The sequence below is a fragment of the Miniopterus schreibersii genome, assembly GCF_964146895.1.
Source record: "Miniopterus schreibersii genome assembly, chromosome: 22".
Classification (NCBI taxonomy): Eukaryota; Metazoa; Chordata; class Mammalia; order Chiroptera; family Miniopteridae; genus Miniopterus; species Miniopterus schreibersii.
In genome coordinates this window covers 1,855,368-1,878,195 of record NC_138124.1, presented here as the reverse complement: position 1 = coordinate 1,878,195, position 22,828 = coordinate 1,855,368, and the positions used below count along the sequence as shown (strand labels likewise).

Sequence of the window (22,828 nt, the reverse complement as noted above, 5' to 3'; positions counted from 1 at the left end):
TGTGCACCGAAGGGTCGTGGGTTCAGTGCCCGGTCAGGGCACATGCCCGGGTTTTGGGCTCAATCCCCAGTCGGGGGCGTGCAAGAGGCAGCCAATGGATGTTCTGCTCTCACATTGATGTTTCTCTCTCTGCCTCTCTCCCTCTCTTCCATTCTCTAAAAAAAATCAATGGAAAAAATATCCTTTCTCCTGGGACCAGTCCTAACACTGAAGCTATTTGAGATGATGAAAGGAAGATCGGCTGGTTCAGTCTTCGTTTCACATTCCATCCAGTTCTGGAGGAAATGTTGCCAAGGGTTTTCCTGACCTCTCCACAGGAATTGCTTGTGTCCACTCCAGGCCCAAGCCGGTGAGCTGAAGACTGTCTGGAACACAGGCGGGGAATGACCCTGGCTGGGCCCCCTTTGTCTCTGGCTCCTGCTACATGTTAGGAGGTTATCAATCGGGTTATTGCCGTGTGTGTGTGAGCTTGCAAGCAGGCAAGTCGGCCCTTGACTCCTGTCCGTCAACTAGATTTTAACTTATTTACATGCAGGAGCATTAGGGATCTTAAAGCAAAAATCACTTTCTGTAAGAAACCAACCGCAAAGAAAAGACCCAGTGAAATCTAACAAAGCCGCCCCGAGGCCGGGCCTCACATCCTCGCTCCAGCCACGCGTCTGCGCTGACTCACGGGGCGTTAGCACTAACCATCTTTCCGATCATCATCACGTAGGGCCCCAGGTACTTGTTGACGCCGAAGATGTCTAGGACGCGGATGTACCAAAAGATGATATCCACGCAGTAGATGACCCGGCCGTAGCCCATGTACGGCTGCTTCTGCAGGCGCAGGATCACTCCGATCATGAACACGGAGATGGCCACCAGGTCCGTGATGTTCCAGTACTCCTGCAGCCAAACTTTTATCTTCTGGCTGAGTTTGCCGGGTTCCGACATGAGGATCTGAAAGCAAATGCCAGGGAGCAGTGAACAGGGGGTGCTGGGTGGGAGGCTTCATCTTAGACTCTGGGACAGACAGGGCCGGTGGAACATCCCGGGGCATCTGGTTCCCTTTCCTGCGCCAGACCTCCACGCCAGTCCTCGCAGGCCGACAAAGACATCTAAAAAGGGAAATTCCACGGAGTCCTCTGCGTTCCTAGATTCCGTGTTTCACGAGCTCTCAGGAAATGCCTTCGGACTGATACCCTCTGGCTGTCGTTAAGTCAGCTGGCTCCTGATGTCTTTCCTGGTTCTCTGGACCCGTGCCTGTGAGCTGACGTTCCAGAAGGAAACTCCGGAGGGGAGATGGGCCCGTGGGGTCCCACAGGAGGGCAGGCATCCCGGTGGAGAGGGCAGAGCCAGGCGAGGAGATGAGATGTTTATTTGTAAGAATTCCTTTGCAACTTAGATAGGGGAAGTCAGGGGAAATTGAACCTTGATTTTCCTCTACTTGTGCTCTTACCCTTTGAAAATCACTGATTAAAAAAATCACTGCTTCCTTGGGCCCTGGCTGGACAGCTCGGTTGGCTGGAGCGTTGTCCCGGCACCCCAAGGTTGCGGGTTCAGTCCCTGGTCAGGGCATATGCAAGAAGTAACCAATGATGCAGAAATGAGTGGAGCGACAACTTGATGTTTCTCTCTCTCTCTCTCTCCCCCCTCTCAAATCAATCAATAAATTTTTTTTTAAAAACTCACTACTGCCCGGTCGGGCGTGGCTCAGCAGTTGAGCGTCGGCCTAGGATCCAGGCGATCGGGGTTCTATTCCCGGTCAGGGCACAGGCCCGGGTTGCGGGCTCGATCAATGACTCTCTCATCATTGATGTTTCTCTCTCTCTCTCCCTCTCCTTTTCTCTCTCTGAAATCAATAAAGATATATTTTAAAAAATAAAAAATAAAATAAAAACTCACTACTTCCTTGGAATAAAATATGTAGGAACCAGCATGCACAGGCCCACACAGAGTGAGCCCCATGGGCTCAGCTAAGGTGTGCAGTAGGGTGGGGGCCTGCTGTGACAGGTGGCCCCCCTTTAGTTATGAAGACACTGGGTAGGTCTCAGGGACCCCAGGTGTGGGATGGGTGATGACTATTTATCGGCCAACAAAGAAGGGATTTAACAATTTAAATCCACGTGCACTGGGTGATGGCCTCCCTCTTTCCTATAACTGGAGGGTGAGCTCCTGGCATCAAGAACAGGGTCTTAGCACGTGGCTGATGCCCGCAAGATCACGGTGGCGCTGTGGTGTGGCCGGCCACTTGGAAAACCCCAGCTGTGACATCTGCAGAGTTTGAACGAAGCCCAAGTAGAAAAGGAAGTGTAGTCACAGGAGATGAGCTGTAAATAACTGGACTTGACACTCTTTGGGTTTCTCAGGCTCTCGTTAGAACACGGCATCGAACTCACTCCGTCCAGAAGTTGTTGCCGGTCATGGTTTTCATGGTTTTTTCAGTTCAGTGCATGGGTCAATAATAACCGGAAAACAATAGCACTGGTTCTGTATCAGCCCCAGAAGGATTGTGCAGTCCTACTGTGTGCTTTTCCGGTTCAAGTTCATTTTTTCTCGGATATAAGCTTTCTCTTTAGACATGAATATAGTGTATTCAAACCTGCAGATGATGTCAGAGAGAAGAGGAAATACCTGGCCCGCATTTCCTCTGCCACCTGCTGAGGCCGCCTTCTAGGGGTTACATGTTTGTTTTAAGTCCTCTGTGATATGAGTCACGCACGGGGAGGTATCTGTCCTTATTCAACAGTTAGTTGAAAATCTGGTTCCCTCTGTTTGTAGCACACGCTCCCGTGGCCGGCTCAGGTTCCCTGGAGGCTTTCACCAGGCGGGTGTGCCCGGCTCCCACCTGCTGCAGGTGTTGCTGTTCTGATTCCACCTGCCTCCCCTGGCAATTGAAGCTGCCTTTCCCTGAGGTGCCAATGACTGGAAGATGTGGGCACAAAACTCTGGTCCCTTCACTCAAGGTGGGACAGGCTGTACAGTGTCCAATACACTCAGAATCTCTTGCAGGATCAGACCAGGGCGAGGGCCACCAAAACCATGCCTCGCTCAGCCCTTCCTTCTCCTAGCCTGCCGCCCTTGCTCCCCCTCATGGCTCTCCTGAGAACCTCCTTTAATAACCACTGGCAAGCACGGCCAGTGTGGCTCAGTGGATTGAGCAAAATCCTGTGCACCAGGAGGTCACTGGTTCGATTCCTGGTCAGGGCACAGGCTCGATCCCCAGTAGGGGGTGTGTGGGAGGCATGCTTCTCTCTCACTGATGTTTCTCTCTCTCTCTCCCTCTCCCTTCCTCTCTCTGAAATCAGTAAAAACATTAAAAACAAACAAACAAAAAAACCACTGGCACAAGAATCCCCAGAGAGGGCGTGGAGAGCCTGAGCTAGGACAGCGTGGTTCAGACGCCTCAGTTACAGGGAAAATGTCATCTCTTGTATCTCTCTCTTTCCAGTTTCGGCTCCCAGGAAACTGAGCCAAAATCTGCAGCCAGTTGTAGTAATTGGTTTATCTCAGGTTCCTGGCAGCATTTACTGGCACTCAGACCCATTTTTTATTACTAAGGGCCATTTATTTGGCCTGGTGTTTTGATTTGCAAGTTTACATTCAGCTGCACGCAGAAGGTGGCTACGTCTTAAGGGAATGAAGTCAACTCAGGGTGGTGGTGACACGTCCAAAGGAAAGCCCGACAGCACTTACGATTTGCGTGACATGGTTTTGCAGTAAGAGGCTTCATCCGAGTTGAAGTCCGTGGTAGTGGGGCTGGGGGGCTGGGGGAGGGGTGGTGTGTGGGAGCACTTGCCTCTCGGATTTTCTCCAGCGCCAGGGTCACGATGTAGGAGATGACAATCCACTCCTGGAGGCAAGGCCAGCGCTCCATGCGCACCAGGATGACATAGTTGAATAGCAGCAGGTAGCCCAAGTACGAGATCTGAAAGACAGGAGAACTGTGAGCAGCGGCCGGGGGGACAGCCCACCCCGGAAGGAAGCCTGGAACCCTAGTTTCCACTCGATGCATCTTCTAAAACCAATTTTCATTTCCAACTAGGCTGACTCATTTATTTATAAATGTTTTTATTGATTTTAGAGAGAGAGGAAGGGGGGAGAGAGCGAGAGAGCAACTTTGGTGTGAGAAACATATACTGGCTGCCTCCTGCATGCCCCCTACTGGGGGTTGAGCCTGCAACCCGGGCATGTGCCCTGACCAGGAATCAACCCAGTGACCTCCTGGCGCATGGGACAAAGCCCAACCAACTGAGCCACTCCGGCTGGGCTGGGCTGACTCATTTAGAGGAACTCTTCCAGCCACATCCCCAGCGTAGGAAGAGAACCTACGGCCAGGAGAAGGCATTTTGTACTTTCGCATGATGTGGGTGCTGACATGTCATTTTCTAAATGAAGACATATTTGTAGCTACAGTCACCCTCCTGGGGAAATCAGGAAAGAGCACAAAATTATGATCAACAGGAAATTTTTGATAGTTTCCTGGTATGTCTTCTACATTCCAGGAAATTGGACAAGGTTATTTATTCCTCCGTGCCTCCCAAATTTCCCCCTTGAATCTTTCCACTGCTGATGGGGGTGGGAGGTTTGAAGAGAAGACAATGAGATGACTGCCCAGGCACACAGAGCCGGCCCAAGTCCACTCAACTAGCACTGACGAAAGTGACCATGTGTTTGTGGCAAAAAAAAAAGAAAAGATGTGGAGATGGGAGTGAGGGGTGAGATACAGGGAGGCGGCCACCAAAGGGGGCGAGAGGAAAATGTGGCCACGCGGGCCAGTGTGGTGCACACTGAAGAGTGGAGGGGCCGCGGTTTGCTCCCTCATTCTAGGAGCTAAGGGCCCAGGTTCAGCCACACTCTTCTAGTCACCCTGCCAATTTCACGAGACATGGCATCTGTGGGTTTGCCTCTGCAATCACTAGTCATCCCTGTTTATTTTTAAATAAAATTACATTTTTCTAAGTTGGTACTACTAACACCATTTAAACAATTCTTCACCTTAAGCAAATAGAATGTGACTATTCTGCTTTATGAAATGGTGAATTTGGGGCTAGGATGGCCACATCCCTATATAACATATATGGCAAGATAGACCCAATTTCAGGCGAGGATCTGAATTAGCTCCAGTTTCGTTTTCACAATTCACTTTAATGCAGTGAATTTTAAAGGCTCTTTAAAGCCCTTGACATTTTTTCTTTTTTAAAACTTAACTGTTTTGCCCGGCCGGGTGTGGCTTAGCAGTTGAGCATCGACCTAGGATCCAGGAGATCCAGGTTCGATTCCTGGGCACATGCCCGGGTTGCGGGCTCGATCCCCAGCAGGGGGTGTGCAGGAGGCAGCCGGTCAATGACTCTCTCATCATTGATGTTTCTCTCTCTCTCCCTCTCCTTTCCTCTCTGAAATCAATAAAGATATAATAAATAAATAAATAAATAAATAAATAAATAAATAAATAAATAAATCTTAACTATCTTGAGGTAACAGGGGTTAATAACATTACGTAGATTTCAGGTGTATGTTCGGTTGTGTGCTCGCCACCCGAAGTCTAGCTCCCTTCCAGCCTTGACATTGTTCTCAGTTCTAACGTATCTCACTGTTCAAAGCAGGCTACATGGCAAAGGCTAAGGGGAGGCCTCACTGTGTAGAACCAGAACTTGACAATGGGAGCGTTGTAGAACTCGCAGATCTTCGTCCCAATGGGGATACTCCGTTGCTTTTTGTGTTCACTCTCCTCATCTCCCTTTCTCGAGCCAGCGTCTGCATTCGCGTCCTGGAAAACACAGCAGGCAGGTTGCTGAGTGGGAAACACAACACTCCCCAGCACAATAGTTAACAGACAGGCGCCTTTAAAAATAATTATAAAAATGTTCTCAATTATTGAAGTTTCTAAATTCAGGGTAAGGGGAATCTGAATGATTTTGAGAATGAGAGCAAACCGATCCTTGTATAATCAAGGGTAACACTGACCGGAGTCTCTTCTTCTTTGTCTTTGCCATCTTCGTTTTCTTTGGATGTTTGATAAGAGAAGTCATCATAGGTTCGAAATTCCAAAAACAAGATGGTGGGGGGCAGAAGAATCCCCATTATGACCTATGGGTGATGAGAAAAATGGATTTTTAAGCTATGTTGATTCTCAAAATTTTCTCAGTATAGGAAAAATTTTTAAGTGATAACCTTCAACATTACTCAATAACCTCACGGCCCTGGAACAGGTTTATCCCTGCTCCTGTGTTCTGTGGCTTATTTGGTTGGGTTCATATACAGTCAGGGATTGGCCCCATTGGCCAAGAATGGTGCAGGGGAGGTTCTTACACTGAGCTCACCGAAAGCTAGAAAAATGAATGGACAGAGCCCAAGCACACCAAAAGCTAGCAAGATAATTAGATTAAAAAAAAAGCCCTCCCCTCCCTATCCTTATAAGAACAGGGGGCTTAAGCAGAAAGGGGGAGTTGTCCTTAGGATGGGAGCCACCATTCTCCCAGGTTGCTTCACCTGAATAAACCTCTTTTCTTTTGCACAAGTACCTGTCTCACAAGTTTGGCTTTCATTGTGGCAGGCAGCTGAATATGCATTTTGTCACACACTGGCAGAATCGCAGAAAAGTATAAGAAGGTCCACCCAATTTTTTTGGGTGAACAGCAAGCAGCACTGTGTGGAATCCTGACTTATGAAGCAAAAGATCATATGTGAAGTTTCAAAGCAGGTAAATCTTTAGATTAAAATATAATAACAAAGTAAATAAAAATAAATAAATAACATACAAAATTACTTCTAGTGAAGTAGGCCGAAAATATTTTATCTAGAAATCACTTAGATGGGCCAACAAATGTGTTTTCCACTTAGATTGGAAAACAAATGTGACTTACAAAAGGAGGACTTCATTGGGCTCAGTCTAGATAGCAAAAGGATGCCCTAGCTCATAGAAAACCTTGTCATTTTTATCAAGGTGGCTGCCAAGCTCTGTAAGCCAGGCCCACTGATCAGGTCAGGCTCTGGCCTCAGACCACCTAGGTTCAGGTCCTGGACTCGCACCTTACTAAGTCACATACTAGGCAAGTCACTTAATCCCGAATTTTCAGGTTCTCCATCTGCAAGACAAGGGTTATCACAGCATCTCCCTCGTGGGACTGTTCAGAGGCGTAAATGAAATAATCGACAGTAAGTGCTTAGCTCAGCCAAGTAGAGAATAAGGGCTCACAGGTGTCACTAGTCACTGTGTCATCCTTACCAGTCTGATAGCACGTCACACATACCTTTAGGCCGGGGCTCTTCCTCACTCGCAGCCTCCCCATCCACATGTCAGTCAGCAGCATCTGGCTGCAGGTGTGAGCGATGAAGTCTCGGTGTTTGGCCGCGACAGCCAGCTTGAGGCAGGTTGAGTTGCTCCAGTTTTTCAGCTCGTAGGTGAGCAGTTTCATGGCGATCTGTTCGTCGTGCTTATAGGACTGGTCCAGCAGCTCAACAGCCAGCTGGCCAAAGTCTCTGGACAGAAGAAAATGGAATTGGGGCTGAAGCCACAGTGGCCACAGATTTTTTGTTAGAGAGACTTGGCCACAGAGACACGACAGAGCCACGGAAATCCTTAAAGCTCACGGGGTTTGTCCCCAGAAGGGAACAGCTGGGACTCTGTGCTCAGTCCTGTTGGGGGATGGCTGCTTCATGCTGCAAATGGAGCTTTAGGTTGACCCCAAATTGCCCCTCAGGCCCCAGAAACACAGAGATGAGAAGACAAAGTCCCTTCCCTCATGTGTTCCCAGGACAGGGGTGTAGATTAGAAAGAACAACAAAGGCCCTGTGGGGTTGGAAATCAGAAGGGTGGCTACCCTTTGTGGAGGGGACAGGTGGACACTGAGAGGGGACACCACTAGGCTCCCAGGTGCAGGCAAGGTCCTGTGTCTTGATCTGGGTGCTGGTCATACTGGTGTGATCCATTTGAACCACAGTTTACCAGAGCAGAAACCACCAGCCCTGGGGAGGAAAATCTGACCTGTAACTGACTAATTGCTGGGGCTCAGTCAGGACAAGTCTGAGAGTTAAAAACTCCAGGGGGAGCCCTTGCTCTTGGCTCAGTTGGTTAGAGAGCCATCCCGTGCACCAAAAGGTGGAAGGTTCAATTCCCAGTCAGGGCACATACCCAGGTTGCAGGTTCAATACCCACTCCCCCTGGTTGGGGCGTCTGAGAGGAAACTGATCAATGTTTCTCTCTCACATCAGCATTTCTCTCTCCCACCCCTCCAGAACCAATGAAAAACCTATCCTTGGTGAGGATTTTAAAAAATTGTGTTTCAATCATTTGCATGAGAAACCAATGGACAAAACCAATGACAGTCCAGAAACACTTCTCTTAGGCAGAAGGAAAAATACCAACATGCTGGAGAAAGCGATTTATGAAAAAGCTTTCAATGTAACTGTTCCGAAGTGAGAAATCCAGGTGCCACCCCTCCCCGCAAAGGGACTGGGACTCGGGACAGCAGTCTCTCCCCATCCCTCTGTTCCCTCGGGACACTAACTTGGAGTTGTTGTCCAAGTCCTGGGAGATGTCGTCCACCAGCTCGCTCTCGGAGCACTCGTGGGCCATGGACTTGTAGAGCTTGCAGGCCACCAGGGCCTTGGCCATGCTCTCCTCGCCCCGCCGCCACAGGAAGACGGCCATCTTCTGGCGCTTCATGAGCACGGCCCACACCATCAGCTCGTGGAAGGGGTACCGGAAGCGGCTCACGGCCGGGTCGTCCATGGCGATGTCAATTTCCTCCTCTTTCTTCATCTTTTTCTTCTTCCCTTTGGCTGGGGGCTCATCATCCTGAGGGTAGAAAAGCATGTTTTCCACAGCTCTGCTGTAAAGGTGCCACGAAGCATTTTGGGGTGACCAGAATAAAGAGACTTCTCAGGGACATCTGCGGTTTCTACTCGGCGTGTTGATCCTTCTGAAAAGATGCTCCTGGTTATTACGCAGAGTAAACCATAGGAACAGGTGGAAAGGCTGCTACTGTTGGAAGAACTTGTACCCCTGGGGTGGGGGTGTCTTCCCAAAGCCTTTAAAAATCCTAGGAGCCCGGCTGGTGTGGCTCAGCGGTTGAACATCGACCTAGGATCCAGGAGATCACAGTTCGATTCCGGGTCAGGGCACATGCCTGGGGTGCAGGCTCCTTGGTCCCCAGCAGGGGGCATGTGAGAGGCAGCCCATCAATGACTCATCATTGATGTTTCTCTCTCTCTCTCACTCTCTCTCTCTCTCTCTCCCTTCCTCTCTCTGAAATCAATAAAGACATGTATATTAAAAAAAAAAAAAAAAAACAACCCTAGGAGATACTGCAAAATTAAAACAATAGCAACAAAAACACACTTACATACAAAAAGTGCCAGGGCAGAGAAAATCTACAGTTTCTTTCCTCGGGGAGCTCTTCCAATAGCGTTTTTTAAAAAAATATGTCTTGCCCGGCCAAGTGTGGCTCAGCGGTTGAGCATCAACCTAGGATCCAGGCGATCGGGGTTCGATTCCTGGTCAGGGCACATGCCCAGGTTGCAGGCTCGATCCCCAGTCGGGGGCATGCAGGAGGCAACCAATGAATGTGTCTCTCTCACACTGATGTGTTTTTTCCCCTCTCTCTCCCCCTCCCTCCCTTCCACTCTCTCTAAAAATCAATGGAAAAAATATCCTTGGGTGAGGATTACTGAAACTGTTAGATCCTGCTCCTGATTTAAATGTTTTTGTTATGATTTTCTAATTTGTCCCAGTAAAACTATATTTACGGTAACTTAGGGAATGTTGATCTACATAGGTTAAAAACTCACACTACAGAAATTTAAAAATACACTTAGCTTTATTTTCAAGAATTTATCAAAAAAAATAAAAAGCCATTAATGGCTCATAAAATGTAAAACAGAAGCCCTTTGAAACCTACCTTTCAATAACATAGAATATGGCCTGAGCCAGTGTTGCTCAGTGGTTAGAGCATCGGCCTGAGCACTGGAGGGTCCCGAGTTCAATTCCGTCCAAGAGCACATACCCCGGTTGCAGGCTCAATCCCCAGCCCCGGGAGGGTGCGTGCGGGAGGCAGCCAATCGATGTGTCTCTCTCACATTGATGTTTCTCTCCCTCTCTCCTTGGGTGAGAATTAAAGATAATATAATAATAATAATAATATAGAATATTATAAAGATATTAACTGTATGCAAATTCTCTTAAAGTAATTTAAAGATTGCTAGAGAGAAAATATAGCCAACAAGGGTTAATTCCCCTAAAATGCAAAGAACTGCCACAATTCAAAAAGAAGTAAGAGAAACAACCCAAGAAGACAACAGAAGACAGGAATAGGAACTATGAAGAGAGATCGCAGTGAGTCTCTAACTGCATGTCACTTAGAAATGAACTTGAAAAAAAAATAGTGACTATAGAAGCAAAGGGAGTAACGTAATCACCACGTTTGATCAGACAGGTAAGTCTAAGGATCGTAAATAGGGGTTAATAATAAGTAAGTATAAGGATTGTACCCAACAAACTGAGCATACGCTTTTGTTTCCAACACACGTGAATCATTAACGAAAACCAGCCAGGCGTTAAACCCCAGTTCCTTTGGGATTTTCTATCTCGACGCATTCCAGGCATCAGAAATCACGTTAGTCTACATTCAAGGAGTAAAATTAGAAAATAACAACAGTGGGAGAATGACATAAAAGTCTTTACCTGGAAAAGTTAAAAGATGCTTATAAATAACTCCTGGATTAAAGAGGAAATTATAAATAAAAATAAAAGCAGCACCAAAAGGTTTCAGGTTTGATCCCCAGTCAGGGTGCATGTGGGAGGCAACTGATAGGTGTTTCTCTCTCTCTCTCCCTTCCTCTCTCACTCAAATCAATACACATATCCTCAGGTGAGAATTAAAAAATAATAATAGCCCACGGAGGTGTGGCTCAGCGGTTGAGCATCGACCTAGGATCCAGGAGATCGAGGTTTGATTCCCGGGCAGGGCACAGGCCCAGGGTGCAGGCTCCTCGATCCCCAGCAGGGGGCGAGCAGGAGGCAGCCGATCAATGACTCATCATTGATGTTTCTCTCCCTCTCCCTTCCTCTCTCTGAAATCAATAAAAATATATTAAATAGTAATAATTAATAATAATAAATAGAAGCAGCTATTCTTAAAATGGAAATCACTGAATTTCTTTCAGTGTTCTTTATGGTTTTTGTGTATGTAAGCCTCATTACTGTCTAGGTTTTACGGTTTAATCTTTGTCTGCTTTTGAAACCCTGGTTTCGCTAATTCCATCAAATGAACTGGGAGCATCTAACTTTTTAAGACGTCTGTGATTACTTTATAGAATTTGACTGAATTATCTAAGTCAACTTAGTGTGCCTAGTGCAGTGAATTCATTCGTGGGAGACATTCGTTCAGTGTTTTGTTGAACAAGTTCAAAACCAAGATGCTACGTGTATTTGACCAAGACATCGTCAACCATTGAACACGAACCGACTTACTTCCATTCCCAGAAGCTTAAGTGCTTTAGGCTGCGTAAGGAAAGGGGAGAGAAAAAAATCAGTGCGACGAGATCACTAACATTAGTAGCACATTAGCAGGTTAACCATTAAGGACAACAGCCAAGGGTGGAAATGCTCTAATATGGAAACTCCGCTCCCTCCAGCCGAACTCAGGTGAGGAGAAGCGTGTGCAGGCACAGGGCCCTTACCCAGCAGGAGCCACAGACGTTCACTCACAGAAACACAGACACGGCCACGGGCTCTAAGCGTGGGGCAAGGGGGCTTCACGGCAGATCTGACGTCTGAGTTGGGCTTGTACTAAGCGAGGGATTTTGATCGAGGAGAAGACACGGCCGGCACAGTCATGCAACTGGACTTCGGCTGAGGTCCACGGTTCCCCGTGACAGGGCAGAATGACCATGAGGCTATCAGAGCCTTAGATGCCACAACAGTGATCTTGGCCGTGATTCCTCGGGCGACTGGGAGCTTCCAAGCTGGGGGTACACTGGCCTGTCCCTGGCTTTGGAGGAGTAGGGTCCTTCCAGTGGTGGGACAAAGGGGGATAGAAACCAAGGAACCCAGAAGGATGGCCACTTGTGGACAAAGGACAGGGGGCAGATGCAGCCGACGGGCTGAGCGGCCTGACTTGCGCAGGATAAAGGCCTCCCACCCGAGTCCCTGCAGGAGGAAGGGCAGGTGGGCTTGGGGACGGGGGACGAGATTGACTTTGAACAGGCGGAGTGATCAGAAAAGACAACAAGGAGCCACAGACCACGGCACACGGTCACTCAGTTCTACCCTCTTGGGTCCAAACAGGCTGTTGTAGAGGGTGCGGAAGCTCTTGCGGGTGTAGTTGCAGCGGTAGGCGCCGCCCATGAGGTACTCCAGCACCAGCCCGATGTCTATGAGGCTGATGTGGTAGTCCGGAGGCAGGTTGCCCTGGAAGAGAAGAGGCGGAGTCTCAGCAATGAGCAGCGTGGATGTCACCCATCGCGCCCCGCAGGCCTGAGCGGTCACTCCTGGCCACCCCTCGGGTGCCAGCGTCACAAAGGGCCATCAAACAATACTCAAGTCTGTTTCCACGGGACAGGGAGATGACAGGCTAAGCCACGCCCAGAGGATGGGTTGAATTTCCCAGGGAGCAGAGTTAGAAACCCAGGAGGCTGGCAGGTCCGGGACTGGACTCAGACACCATGGCCTGCAGTGTGTGTGACCCCTGGAAATTCATCGCGCGGATGGTCTGAGCCTTTGTCAGTGCAGATGGGCTGTGCTGAGAAGGTGCTTTGCCAGATGCTCGCAGGGCGAAAGCCAGCATCCGGGGCTGGAGTTCAGATTTCAGGCAGAAGGAGTGACCAGCGGGACAGGAAGGTGGCCCTGTGGGAGGCCGTGGGAGCGGGGCTACCCCTGGGGCTGGGCTTCTCTCCTGACAGCTTCCCACGGTGCCCTGTGGTGGGGCCGTGATGGGCGAGCAGGCATGTGGATGTGGCCGGGCCCAGGGGTGCAGGTTCTTGGAAGGAGCTTGGAGCTCATGAGACTCTGGAGGGTTTAAGTGGGGTCCTGTGACCGGGGACGGTGGGAGGGAGGGGACTAGGTGAGAGGCAAAGATATTGAAGCCATTTGGGTGAGAAATGGTCCGGTCCGAGCTTCGGGAGCTGTAGCTTTTGAATGTTGGCACTTCCCCGTCTAAGAACTCCGGGGAGTCAGTTCCTTATGCCGAAAAAGAGGGCATGGGTCCCTGCGGGTTCCCAGATCCGTGGATTCGGTTCTGATCCAGTGACTGTCTCCCGTTATGGGAACTAGGAATTTGTATGACACGTGACCGGATACCTAGGACTCCATCCTCTATTGTCTCATCTGAGTCAGTTTCTCCGAGCCTATGAACGCGTGCGCATTCCACACCTAGCATGCCAGGGACCGCCGTATTCTGGGAAAATGAATCAGTCCTACGTTAACCCATCCGACCCTTCAGCCTGAGGCCACGGGACTGAGGAAATACTGTGGTGAGAGAGCGAGCGGACGGGATCCTCCAAGAACACAGTGCTTGTCAGCACTTAGCAGCAGCATCTATTGCTTTCTGATGAGGGAACAGAGGGCCACGGACAACTGCTCCGATCCCCACAACGCACAGAAAGACACAGGCACGTCCCGCTGGCACTTGGGAAAGAGGCGGAGTGACAGGTCTTAATGCAGATGCAGAACACGGCGCTGCGTGGACGGCGGCCGGGTCTGCAGTAAGGTGGGCCCTCCCACGGCTGCTGCCCCGGCCTCGGTCACAGTGCCAACCCCCCATCGCTCATTCAGCACAAGCCCGTCATGTGTGAGGATGAACATGAAACTTAAAAAATGTTATTTTTTTTAGTGTAAGTAAACTCTTTTTACGAAGAGCGGGGTTCATTATTTCTTAGGCCGCCAACGAGATTGGCGCACGTTTTAGAAATTTAAAAACTGCTTTATAAAATGTCTTCTTGAGAAGTCCAGATCGCCAGCTAGAAAAACAGTCACAGGGACGTATACCACATAGGGAATATAGCCCGGCCGGGCGTGGCTCAGCGGTTGAGCGTCAACCTAGGATCCAGGCGATAGGGGTTCGATTCCTGGTCAGGGCACATGCCCGGTTGCGGGCCTGATCAATGACTCTCTCATCATTGATGTTTCTATCTCTCTCTGTCCCTCTCCTTTCCTCTCTCTGAAATCAATAAAGATATATTAAAAAAAAACACATAGGGAATATAGTCAATAATATCATAATAACTGTGTGTGGTGCCAGGTGGTGATCACTCCGTATGATATATAAATGTCTAATAGCTGTTGTACACCTGAAACTAATATTGCACGCTACCTGTAATTGGAAAATGCATTTAAAAAATATGTTTTTGAGAAATGCCCACGGGTAGGGATATGAAACAGCAGACTGACCTTCTTCACGTCTCTGACCAGCAGATGAAGAGTGTTCGGTGGGCCCAGCCTCTGAAAGACAAGCCATCCGGCCGTGTTAACCGTGGTTTCCTCGGCCCCTCGGAGCAAAGTCCTTACCCTGCTCTACAGAACCGACGGATTGTGAGAGCTGGTCGGTGACCCGCTGTCGGCTTGTCTCTTTGACGCCAGGACTAGTCCTGGTTAGGAGCATCCGACGCGTTCGTGCATGTTCAATACGTTTCACTGAGTGTCTTTTCTTAGAGGGCATCTTCTGATGTTGCAGCCTCGTGCTCAAAAGGCACCAGGTTTTGGTGCCGAGGACGTTCCTGCTATTTAAAATTTTAGGATGGGGCAAGGAAATGTAAATTCCCCCAAATTCCCATTGTTGGGCTCTAAGCCAAGAGGAGTTCATCCAAAGGCTTCCATTCCAGGCCCGGCTGGTGTGGCTCAGTGGTTAGAGTGTCGGCCTTCGCACCCACAGGCCAAGGCACGTGCCAGGGTTTCGGGCTCGATCCCTGGTTAGGGGATCTTATGTTCTCTCTCTCTTTCCCTCTCTGATAAATCAATAAAAAGCCATTAAAAGGCGGCCCTCCCAGCTGAAACGACATTTCAATAATTCTGTGCTCTTTTACGCGCCATTCGCGCCGGTGATCGGTGCACCGGGCGGCTGGCTCCCCCGGGCGCTCCGTCCGGAGCACTCACCGTGTTGTAAAGCTCCTCCAGCCTCGGGATGGTGAGGAAGTGATGCATGTTGACTCCGTTTTCGATCAGGAGCTTCACAAAGTCCACACGGTCTAAGACTAAGGCGTCCAGCATGGCTTGTTCCAAAGCGTTCACCTGCAGGAGGGGAGGCGGGTGGGAGCACCTCGGGGAGCGCGTCCCGACCCCCAGGTCCCAGGGCTTTCAGAGCAGGGCCCTCTCTGCTCTTCCGTGAACACGCACCCACCTCCCCTCCCCGTTCTCATCAGGTTGGCCTCTCGACGCCAGACCCACGGCGACCCGAGTTTGATAAAAGGAGAGAAATAAGTGACTCTCTCCCCTTTAAAGCGAATGGGAGACCATTCAGAATGACAGCCAAGCTGCCACCGCTGTCTCCAGTTTCCAGTTTTGTTTTTCATGAAAATACTTGATTATCTTTGTGTTTCTAAGACACACGAGGAAGAAAACCCACATCAGCTGCGGCTCTGTTCGAAATAAAAGCGCGATTAGTACTTGAACCTCCGAGCTCCCACCTCCGGGCGCAGCGTCAGCTGAGGTGGCAGACAGTGCTATTTTATACATTACTCACGTTTCTGTCCTGCAGAAACGATGGACCCCGCAGCCCGCGGTAAGGGGAAGGCTCGCTGGAGGGAGTTTGTTCCCTGTGCGGCCGCCGGGTGGGACTGAGCGGGCGGGCGGGCGCCGCGCCACCAGGGCCAGGGCCAGGGACAGTGCAGTGACACGTCACCGCAGAGGCCTGGCGTCCCGTCTGGCCTGTGTCCTGTCACCCGGCGCTGTTACCTTCACCCCCACCCACCCTCAGGCTGCGTGTCCTGTTCAGTAATCACGGGCGTGTTTCCCACATTTTCACGCATCGAGCGTCCGCGCGTGTCTGCCAGGCAGAGAAACCTGCTGCTCAGCCCCATGACCCAGCCCCGTTCTCAGCGGCTTTATCCCCCCGAAGCAGGAACGTTTGCGTTTGCGACAACCTGGCAGCTGCCTCGCAGCGAAGGTGACACTGCCGTTCGGGACACTGACGCCGTCCCGTCAACGCTCCCCCGAGGCCTCCCAGGACTCAGGGCCCAGGGGGGCCGGAGCAGAGACACCCAGAAGTGCCCCTTCCCTTCGAGGAAGAGGGGGGTGGGCTCCATGGCCTCGATGATCCCCAGAAATGGGAGCGGAGGCTCCCCGCATACCCAGTTCAGCAGCTCGATCTTCCGGGGGTCGGTTTCTTCCTCTGCTTCCTCTCTCCCCTTCCCTTTCTTCTTGCCTCTTCCTTTCCCTCTGCCCCCCTTGGTGGTGGCCGTGGGTGGCTGCTTCTCCCTCTCCGTGGCCTTGCTGTCCGCCGGGGGGGCCAGGCTTCCCAGGGGCTGCAGTCCACGGCAAGCAGAATTGGGGGGAACGTTAGAGCTCGCAGTCCCAAGAGGACCTCACCGCTGCATGCATGCACACGTGCACCCATGTGCATACATATGCACACGTTAGCACACACATGCACTCATGCAAAAGTGAGTACATGTGCACATGCGCACACACACAGAGTTCTCTAGGCCACCAGGGTTTCATGGAAGAGTTTGAAAAACTAGTGGCTGGCCGGCCAGGCGTGGCTCAGCGGTTGAGCGTCAACCTGGGATCCAGGCGATCGGGGTTCGATTCCCGGTCAGGGCACATGCCCGGGGTTGCGGGCTCAATCAATGACTCTCTCATCATTGATGTTTCTATCTCTCTCTCTCCCTCTCCCTTCCTCTCTCTGAAATCAATAAAGATACATTTAAAAAAAAAAAATTTTTAAAAGAAAAACCAGTGCTCTCAATGCAATCATTATATTTAATTTCAATGAGCTCTTTTCATTCTTTTCTTTCAAAGGGTAAACAGCCACTCCACCATCTGGTGGTCGTTTCTCCAAGAGCGCTCGTTCGAGTGTGATCAGTGCTGGTGGCTCTTCCCCCCCTCCTGGCTCTTTGAGGTTAAACAGCAACGTCTCCGAGTAACCCATTCGGATCACGGGCTGAATCATCGGAAACCCCGGCGCATCTCCCGGGACCGCGTCACAGGAGAGCACGCACAATGCGTCATCTGGACAGAGTCAGGATGAAGGGGATGGATTGGAAAACGCTCAGTCTCACCGGCCAGTGGGGCCCGAAGACAAAGATCTGGCTTCGTGCTATGTCCACGCGGTTCCAGGCCAGCGCCAGGCTCAGCTGGTCCGGGGCTGATGCATTCGTTCCTGGAAAGGTGAGAGAGGAGCCGATGTTCTCCGAGCCCCTCGGGTGCTGGGCGGTGAGCACAGGCTCCCAGGCTCCCAGGCCCCCCGTCCCCGGGGCTGGAACTAAGCCTTTGCTGCCTTTCCTCTTGCCCCGGAGTGACCGGCCACTCAGGCTCAAGGGCTGCCTGGCGACCTCCACGTGGTCTCCTTGGGAGGGACAGGAGGAACCCGGTGATTCCAGGACTCTTATCTGGAGCCCTGGGACCGCCAGACACCTGCCAGGACAGGCCGACGGGGGCTGCCCCTCTCAGCTGGAGGAGCCGCCACAGAAAGACCAGCCCAGATGGCGACACCCTCTGGGCTGGTCCCAGTCTAGCCAAAGGCAGGCAGGACACATGTGTCCCCAAGCCGCCCTGTGAGTGGCCAGGTTGCAGCCTGTCATTGGGAGAGAGATGGCAAAATTGGGCAGGGCACCGCAGAACGCAGTGATTGCAAAAAAAACCCAAAACACCGAAACCATTCGCGTTTACCCTCCAGGAGCTGAAACCCTCAGCGAACTGGTCGCAGACGGAAACTGGTTCGGACTTCAGCCCGTCACGTCCACGGGCACCTACAAAAGCTGGGGGCTCTGCCACCAACAGACCGTTCCCGGCAGGAGGAGACCATGACCAGCGCGGAGAGAACGGAGCCACCATCTCCCGGGGCTCACCTTTCAGCAGGGCAGTTAAAATCGCCATCTCCATGTCCTGCTGCCCCTCCGCTCCCATCCGAAACACAGTGACCTGAAAACACGTTAACCGTGAAAAGGCCGAGTAAAGCAAACCCGGCAACAAGGGGGAGCACTGGGGGGTGTTGTTGTTTTTTTTTTTTTTACAAAGGACCACAGAGACCGACACGCACACCCGGCAGGGTGCTGAGAGCAAAGCCATTTTTATACCCGGCGCCTCCGGTTCCCGGGGCGCTCGTCCCGACTCCGCACGCTTGCCTGGCCTCTCATTTCATGCCTGACTCCATCTGCTCGGGCAGAAGCTGCCCTCCAATATCTAAATTGCTCTGGGAGGTGACGAATCATTTCTGCTCAGGTCGGATATGCAAGCATGCCTCATTTTACTGTGTGCTGCAGGTACGGTGCTTACAGACGGAAGGCAATCAGCTAAAAGACTGCGACTGCCCGGCCGGGCGGGGCTCAGCGGTTGAGCGTCGACCTGGGATCCAGCCGATCGGGGTTTGATTCCCCGGTCAGGGCACATGCCCGGGTTGTGGGCTCGATCAATGACTCTCTCATCATTGATGTTTCTATCTCTCTCTCTCCCTCTCCCTTCCTTTCTCTGAAATCAATAAAGATATATTTAAAATAAAAATAAAAATAAAAAATAAAAGATTGCGACTTTGCAGGAGGCTCAGATAATGGTCAGCGTTTTTTAGCAATGAAGTATTTTTTCCATTGAGGCACATACATTGTTTTTTGGGGTGTAAACAGGACTTTTTTAATGCACTGGGGGGAAATTTGTGTGGCTCGCTTTATTGCAGTATTTGCTTTATTGCAGTGGCCTGAAACCCCACCCGCAGGATCTCTGAAGTGCGCCTGCATTTGTAGGAAATTTGTAGGTTTAGGATTTTCAGGGGGCTCCCTTAGGCGCGCGTCGAGGATGCCTTTTCCTTATAGGCACAATGGAGGAGGCAAGGAGCGGAAATCATTACAGACGTATCTCATTTTATTCCGCGTCGCTCCGTTGCGCTTTGCAGATGTTGCATTTTTTTACAAACTGAAGGAAAGACCCTCCACCGGCGAAACGACTGAGGCTCGCTTTACCGCAGTGGCTGGGAACCGAACCCACAATATCTCCGCGCTGTGCCTGTTCTGCATTTGGAAAGTGATGTGACAGAATTTCACCAGCTCACCTCAAAGGGTGGAATACGTCACTCCCGAGACCTCGAGACCCAATTAGCATCATGAACCTTAGAACTGGCGCGATGTCCCCTGACGCCTACGAAGGTCGGAAAGCCCCCGGGTCCCTCCCCTGCATGAGCGCCTGCTGCTCCCATCACGCAGACGTAATGGCCGGGGCGGAGTGGATCTGAAACCCACCTCTTGGAAGAGGCTGAGCTGAAACATGAACGACCCCTTCACGCACACCCGAGGACACCCCAGCATCTCTGCGGAGCGGGCCTGGGCGTTAGCCCACGACACTTACGAGCTCTTTCTTCTTCATGCAGTCCATGATCATCGAAAACAGCTGGTGCGAATGCGTCTTGCTGTAATTAAACGTTTTCTGAATGGTGACCAGAAGCTGGTCCCTGAGGGACTCATTTATGATCCTGTTCAAAGGAAACAGCCAAAGAGACGGAAAACGGCCCAAGTCAAGTCTGACCCGTGAGTCAGTCGGACAGCTCCGCGTCCACCTGGGATCTCTGGTTGGAAACTTTGGTCCTGGAGGGGATCTCGGGACAGAAGGCAAGGAGGGACCAGGGTCTAAAACGGCGCTGACACTTGTCCTGAATCCCAGGCTTGCCGAGGCCTCATGGGGGAAAGTGAGGCTGCGAGAGGGTGTCCCCCAGGGCGACACCACGGTCCCGACGGCACCCGCTTATGGCGACCTTGGGAAACGGGCAAACCTCGTCAAGATTCCTTATTGAACGTTTTTAGATTGGACTAGGGTTTCCTTCTCCGCCTGACGGAAAGGCACTTAAACCCAGCCCTTGCCCGGCCGGGCAGGGCTCAGCGGTTGAGCGTCGACCTGGGATCCAGGCGATCGGGGTTCGATTCCTGGTCAGGGCACATGCCCAGGTTGTGGGCTCGATCAATGACTCTCCCATCATTGATGTTTCTATCTCTCTCTCTCCCTCTCCTTTCCTCTCTCTGAGATCAATAAAGATGTATTTAAAAAACAAAAAACAAAACCCCGCCCTTTGTACCAGGTCAGAAACCCTACCTTCCTTCCTCACAGTATTTGTGTGCGAAGGACAGGATGTCCGAGGCGCGTCCACTTCCGTCGCAGACCACCACGGGCACCGGGGGCTCTTCTCGGAGGTATTCCAGGACTATGGAGAAGACGTTAGGGCCCCCTTCCACCACGAGGCCCACGACCGGCACGCCCTGGCCCAGCCCTGGAACACACACGACACTCGCCGTCAGGCCACGATCACCACCGGCCACTCCTCGCTTTCATTCCTGAGACCACAGCCCTTACGACTGGAGGGATGTTCCAGATGGTGTGAGGGTTCATGCTTTCATTCAAACCCTGGATTGCGGCCTGATCGGGAAAAGCAGAGTCTTAAAATCGCGACCTTTCTGAATCACATGTGGTTAAGCGCCGTGTAGAACTCACCTGGCTTACGGGCTACTTCAAGGTGGGATGCGGGAGACACTGGAGGATTCCCTTCGCTAAAAAAACACCTCCCTTGGCTGCCCTGCCCCAGGGTCTGACATCCCCAAAGAAGGACGCAGGGAAAGGGGACCTGGGCCAGTGATAGGAGAGCCCAGTTCAATTCCTGGCCTCTCGAGCATTGGCCGTGTGACACTGGGCCAACGACCAAGCCCCCATGAGCCATAGAGGACCACCTGCCAATGGCGAGTCATCACCCTGCCTCCTTTAATATATATATATATTTTAAATATATCTTTATTGATTTCAGAGAAAGGAAGGGAGAGGGAGAGAGAGAGAGACAGAAACATCAATGATGAGAGAGTCATTGATCGAGCCTGCAACCCGGGCATGCGCCCTAACCGGGAATCGAACCCCGATCACCCGGATCCCAGGTCGACGCTCAACCGCTGAGCCACGCCCGGCCGGGCTCAAAAAAAGATTTTCTAAATACATGAACTGAGGCCATTCTGAGCAGATCATTAAAGTAGATTTCTGTTGTCTTTTCCATTAAAATTTTTTTTTTCATTCTTGGAGCAGCCAAAGTGAGACGTTGAAAACTTTCTCTTGAAAAAGCTGAATTCTAACAAATATTTTAATTGTTGGAACATTGTTTTCTAAAAAAGCTAAAGTGATTTCAGTTTTCCTTGAAACGGGGGGGCGGAGGGGGAGGCCGGGAGGAGAGAGCTCACTGTCCTACTATAAGGACTACAGGATTTTTGGAATGAAAATAACTGGATGAATCTCTTGAAAAACACTAGCATCGCAGCCGGCAAGGCAGCGAGAAGCTGGCACTGAGAATCCTGGTTTCTCTTCCTCCTTCTCCGGCTGACTCACTATGCAAAGTGACTTAATTTCTTTTGACCAACGCTTAGAGCATCATCTCAGTTAAGTTCAGTTCCGCAAACGTGCATTGGGGGAGGGGTCTGCTTGGGCGCCAGGCCCCACCTAAGAGAAACTGGAAAAATGGACCCAGGTGACGGGGCCCTGCCTCTGAGGTTCCCAAGCCAGGCTTGGTGTTTCAGACCTGCAGGAATACGGCGGCCCAGTCCCCTTCGTGGGACTGATTCTTCACGGTTTAGGCTGGGCCCCCCCGAAGCTCCGCGCTGTGAGGGGTGACAACTGAGCACCCCTTTGCGGTCCCTGCCCCACTCAGAGCTCCGGGCAAAGGATGACAAAGGGAAGCCCAGCAGTCACGTGGGCAGGGGAAGCTGGGCAGCCTACCACGTACACGGCCAGGAACATAAAAATGCATGAGAACAAGACACTTAGCCACCAGCCAGTTCATCGAAGGGGATCGGACTCTCGGAGACCCACAGCTTCTCATCACAGGCCGTCTCCGCTCGAACCACTGCGCCGCCTCGACGTTCCTTGAATCACGCTCCACAACGATCGGTTTTCAGGTTTCCTTTCACAAAAATCCTACCAGCCACGGTAGAAACCAAACGCCCTCTCACGTCGCTTTGTTGACAATTGTTTGACAGTAAGAGCTGCTGGGGTCTGAACATATTCCGGGAGGTGAGGCCAGTTCCCGTCGTTCTAACAGGCGGTTATCACCGTTTCATCTGGGGGAGATTCACTCCTTTCTCTCCAGCGGGACCCCCGAGTTCTTCCCAAGGGATGCGCCGCCTGGACCAGCCTGGGCGGTGGCCTCTCCAAGGGGTTCCCCGTCTTGGTCTGGGCGAGAGACCAGAGCTAAAGATACTCAATGTAATGACCACGTAACACTCAATTCATAGGGGAAATCAAACGAAGTCTCTGAGGAACGGTTTTTGTTCGAATGTTAAAAAAATGACTATGGCCCGGCCGGGCGTGGCTCAGCAGTTGAACGTCGACTTGGGATCCAGGCGATCGGGGTTCGAATCCCGGTCAGGGCACAGGCCCGGGTTGGGGGCTCGATCAGTGACTCTCTCATCATTGATGTTTCTGTCTCTCTCTCTCCCTCTCTGAAATCAATAAAGATATATTTAAAAAAATAAAATAAAATAAATGACTATGGTAATTCCGGGGAGCAAGAACCACTGGACCGTGTGGTGGGCAGTGCCGTCACCATGACAACTGCTGCGCGGCTGTTTCTCCTGGCGACCCTCCTTGTGGCCCTGGGGCAAAGCCTCATGATGGGGCTCAGTGAGTGTGCTTTGTAGGTGGCTACGGAAAGGGTCAAGGCGAGGCATCTTCCATGGAGCT

The 22,828-nt window shown here is 51.2% G+C and overlaps 1 protein-coding gene across 2 annotated transcripts in view; it reads right to left on the bottom strand.

The window, feature by feature from the left end:
* TRPM1 (transient receptor potential cation channel subfamily M member 1) overlaps positions 1-22,828 on the bottom strand; it is a gene marked incomplete at its 5' end in the record, with an annotated part of 61,473 nt that overhangs the window by 19,235 nt on the left and 19,410 nt on the right. For both annotated transcript variants that reach the window (XM_081124649.1, XM_081124650.1), the window contains 15 exons: positions 691-942; positions 3,782-3,910; positions 5,621-5,752; positions 5,950-6,072; positions 7,236-7,464; positions 8,493-8,782; positions 11,456-11,485; positions 12,254-12,394; positions 14,372-14,422; positions 15,074-15,208; positions 16,267-16,440; positions 17,197-17,297; positions 17,986-18,058; positions 19,472-19,595; positions 20,210-20,384. In XM_081124649.1, coding sequence (XP_080980775.1) covers positions 691-942; positions 3,782-3,910; positions 5,621-5,752; positions 5,950-6,072; positions 7,236-7,464; positions 8,493-8,782; positions 11,456-11,485; positions 12,254-12,394; positions 14,372-14,422; positions 15,074-15,208; positions 16,267-16,440; positions 17,197-17,297; positions 17,986-18,058; positions 19,472-19,595; positions 20,210-20,384 — 2,159 coding nt within the window. The remainder of the gene's footprint in view (positions 1-690; positions 943-3,781; positions 3,911-5,620; positions 5,753-5,949; positions 6,073-7,235; positions 7,465-8,492; positions 8,783-11,455; positions 11,486-12,253; positions 12,395-14,371; positions 14,423-15,073; positions 15,209-16,266; positions 16,441-17,196; positions 17,298-17,985; positions 18,059-19,471; positions 19,596-20,209; positions 20,385-22,828) is intronic.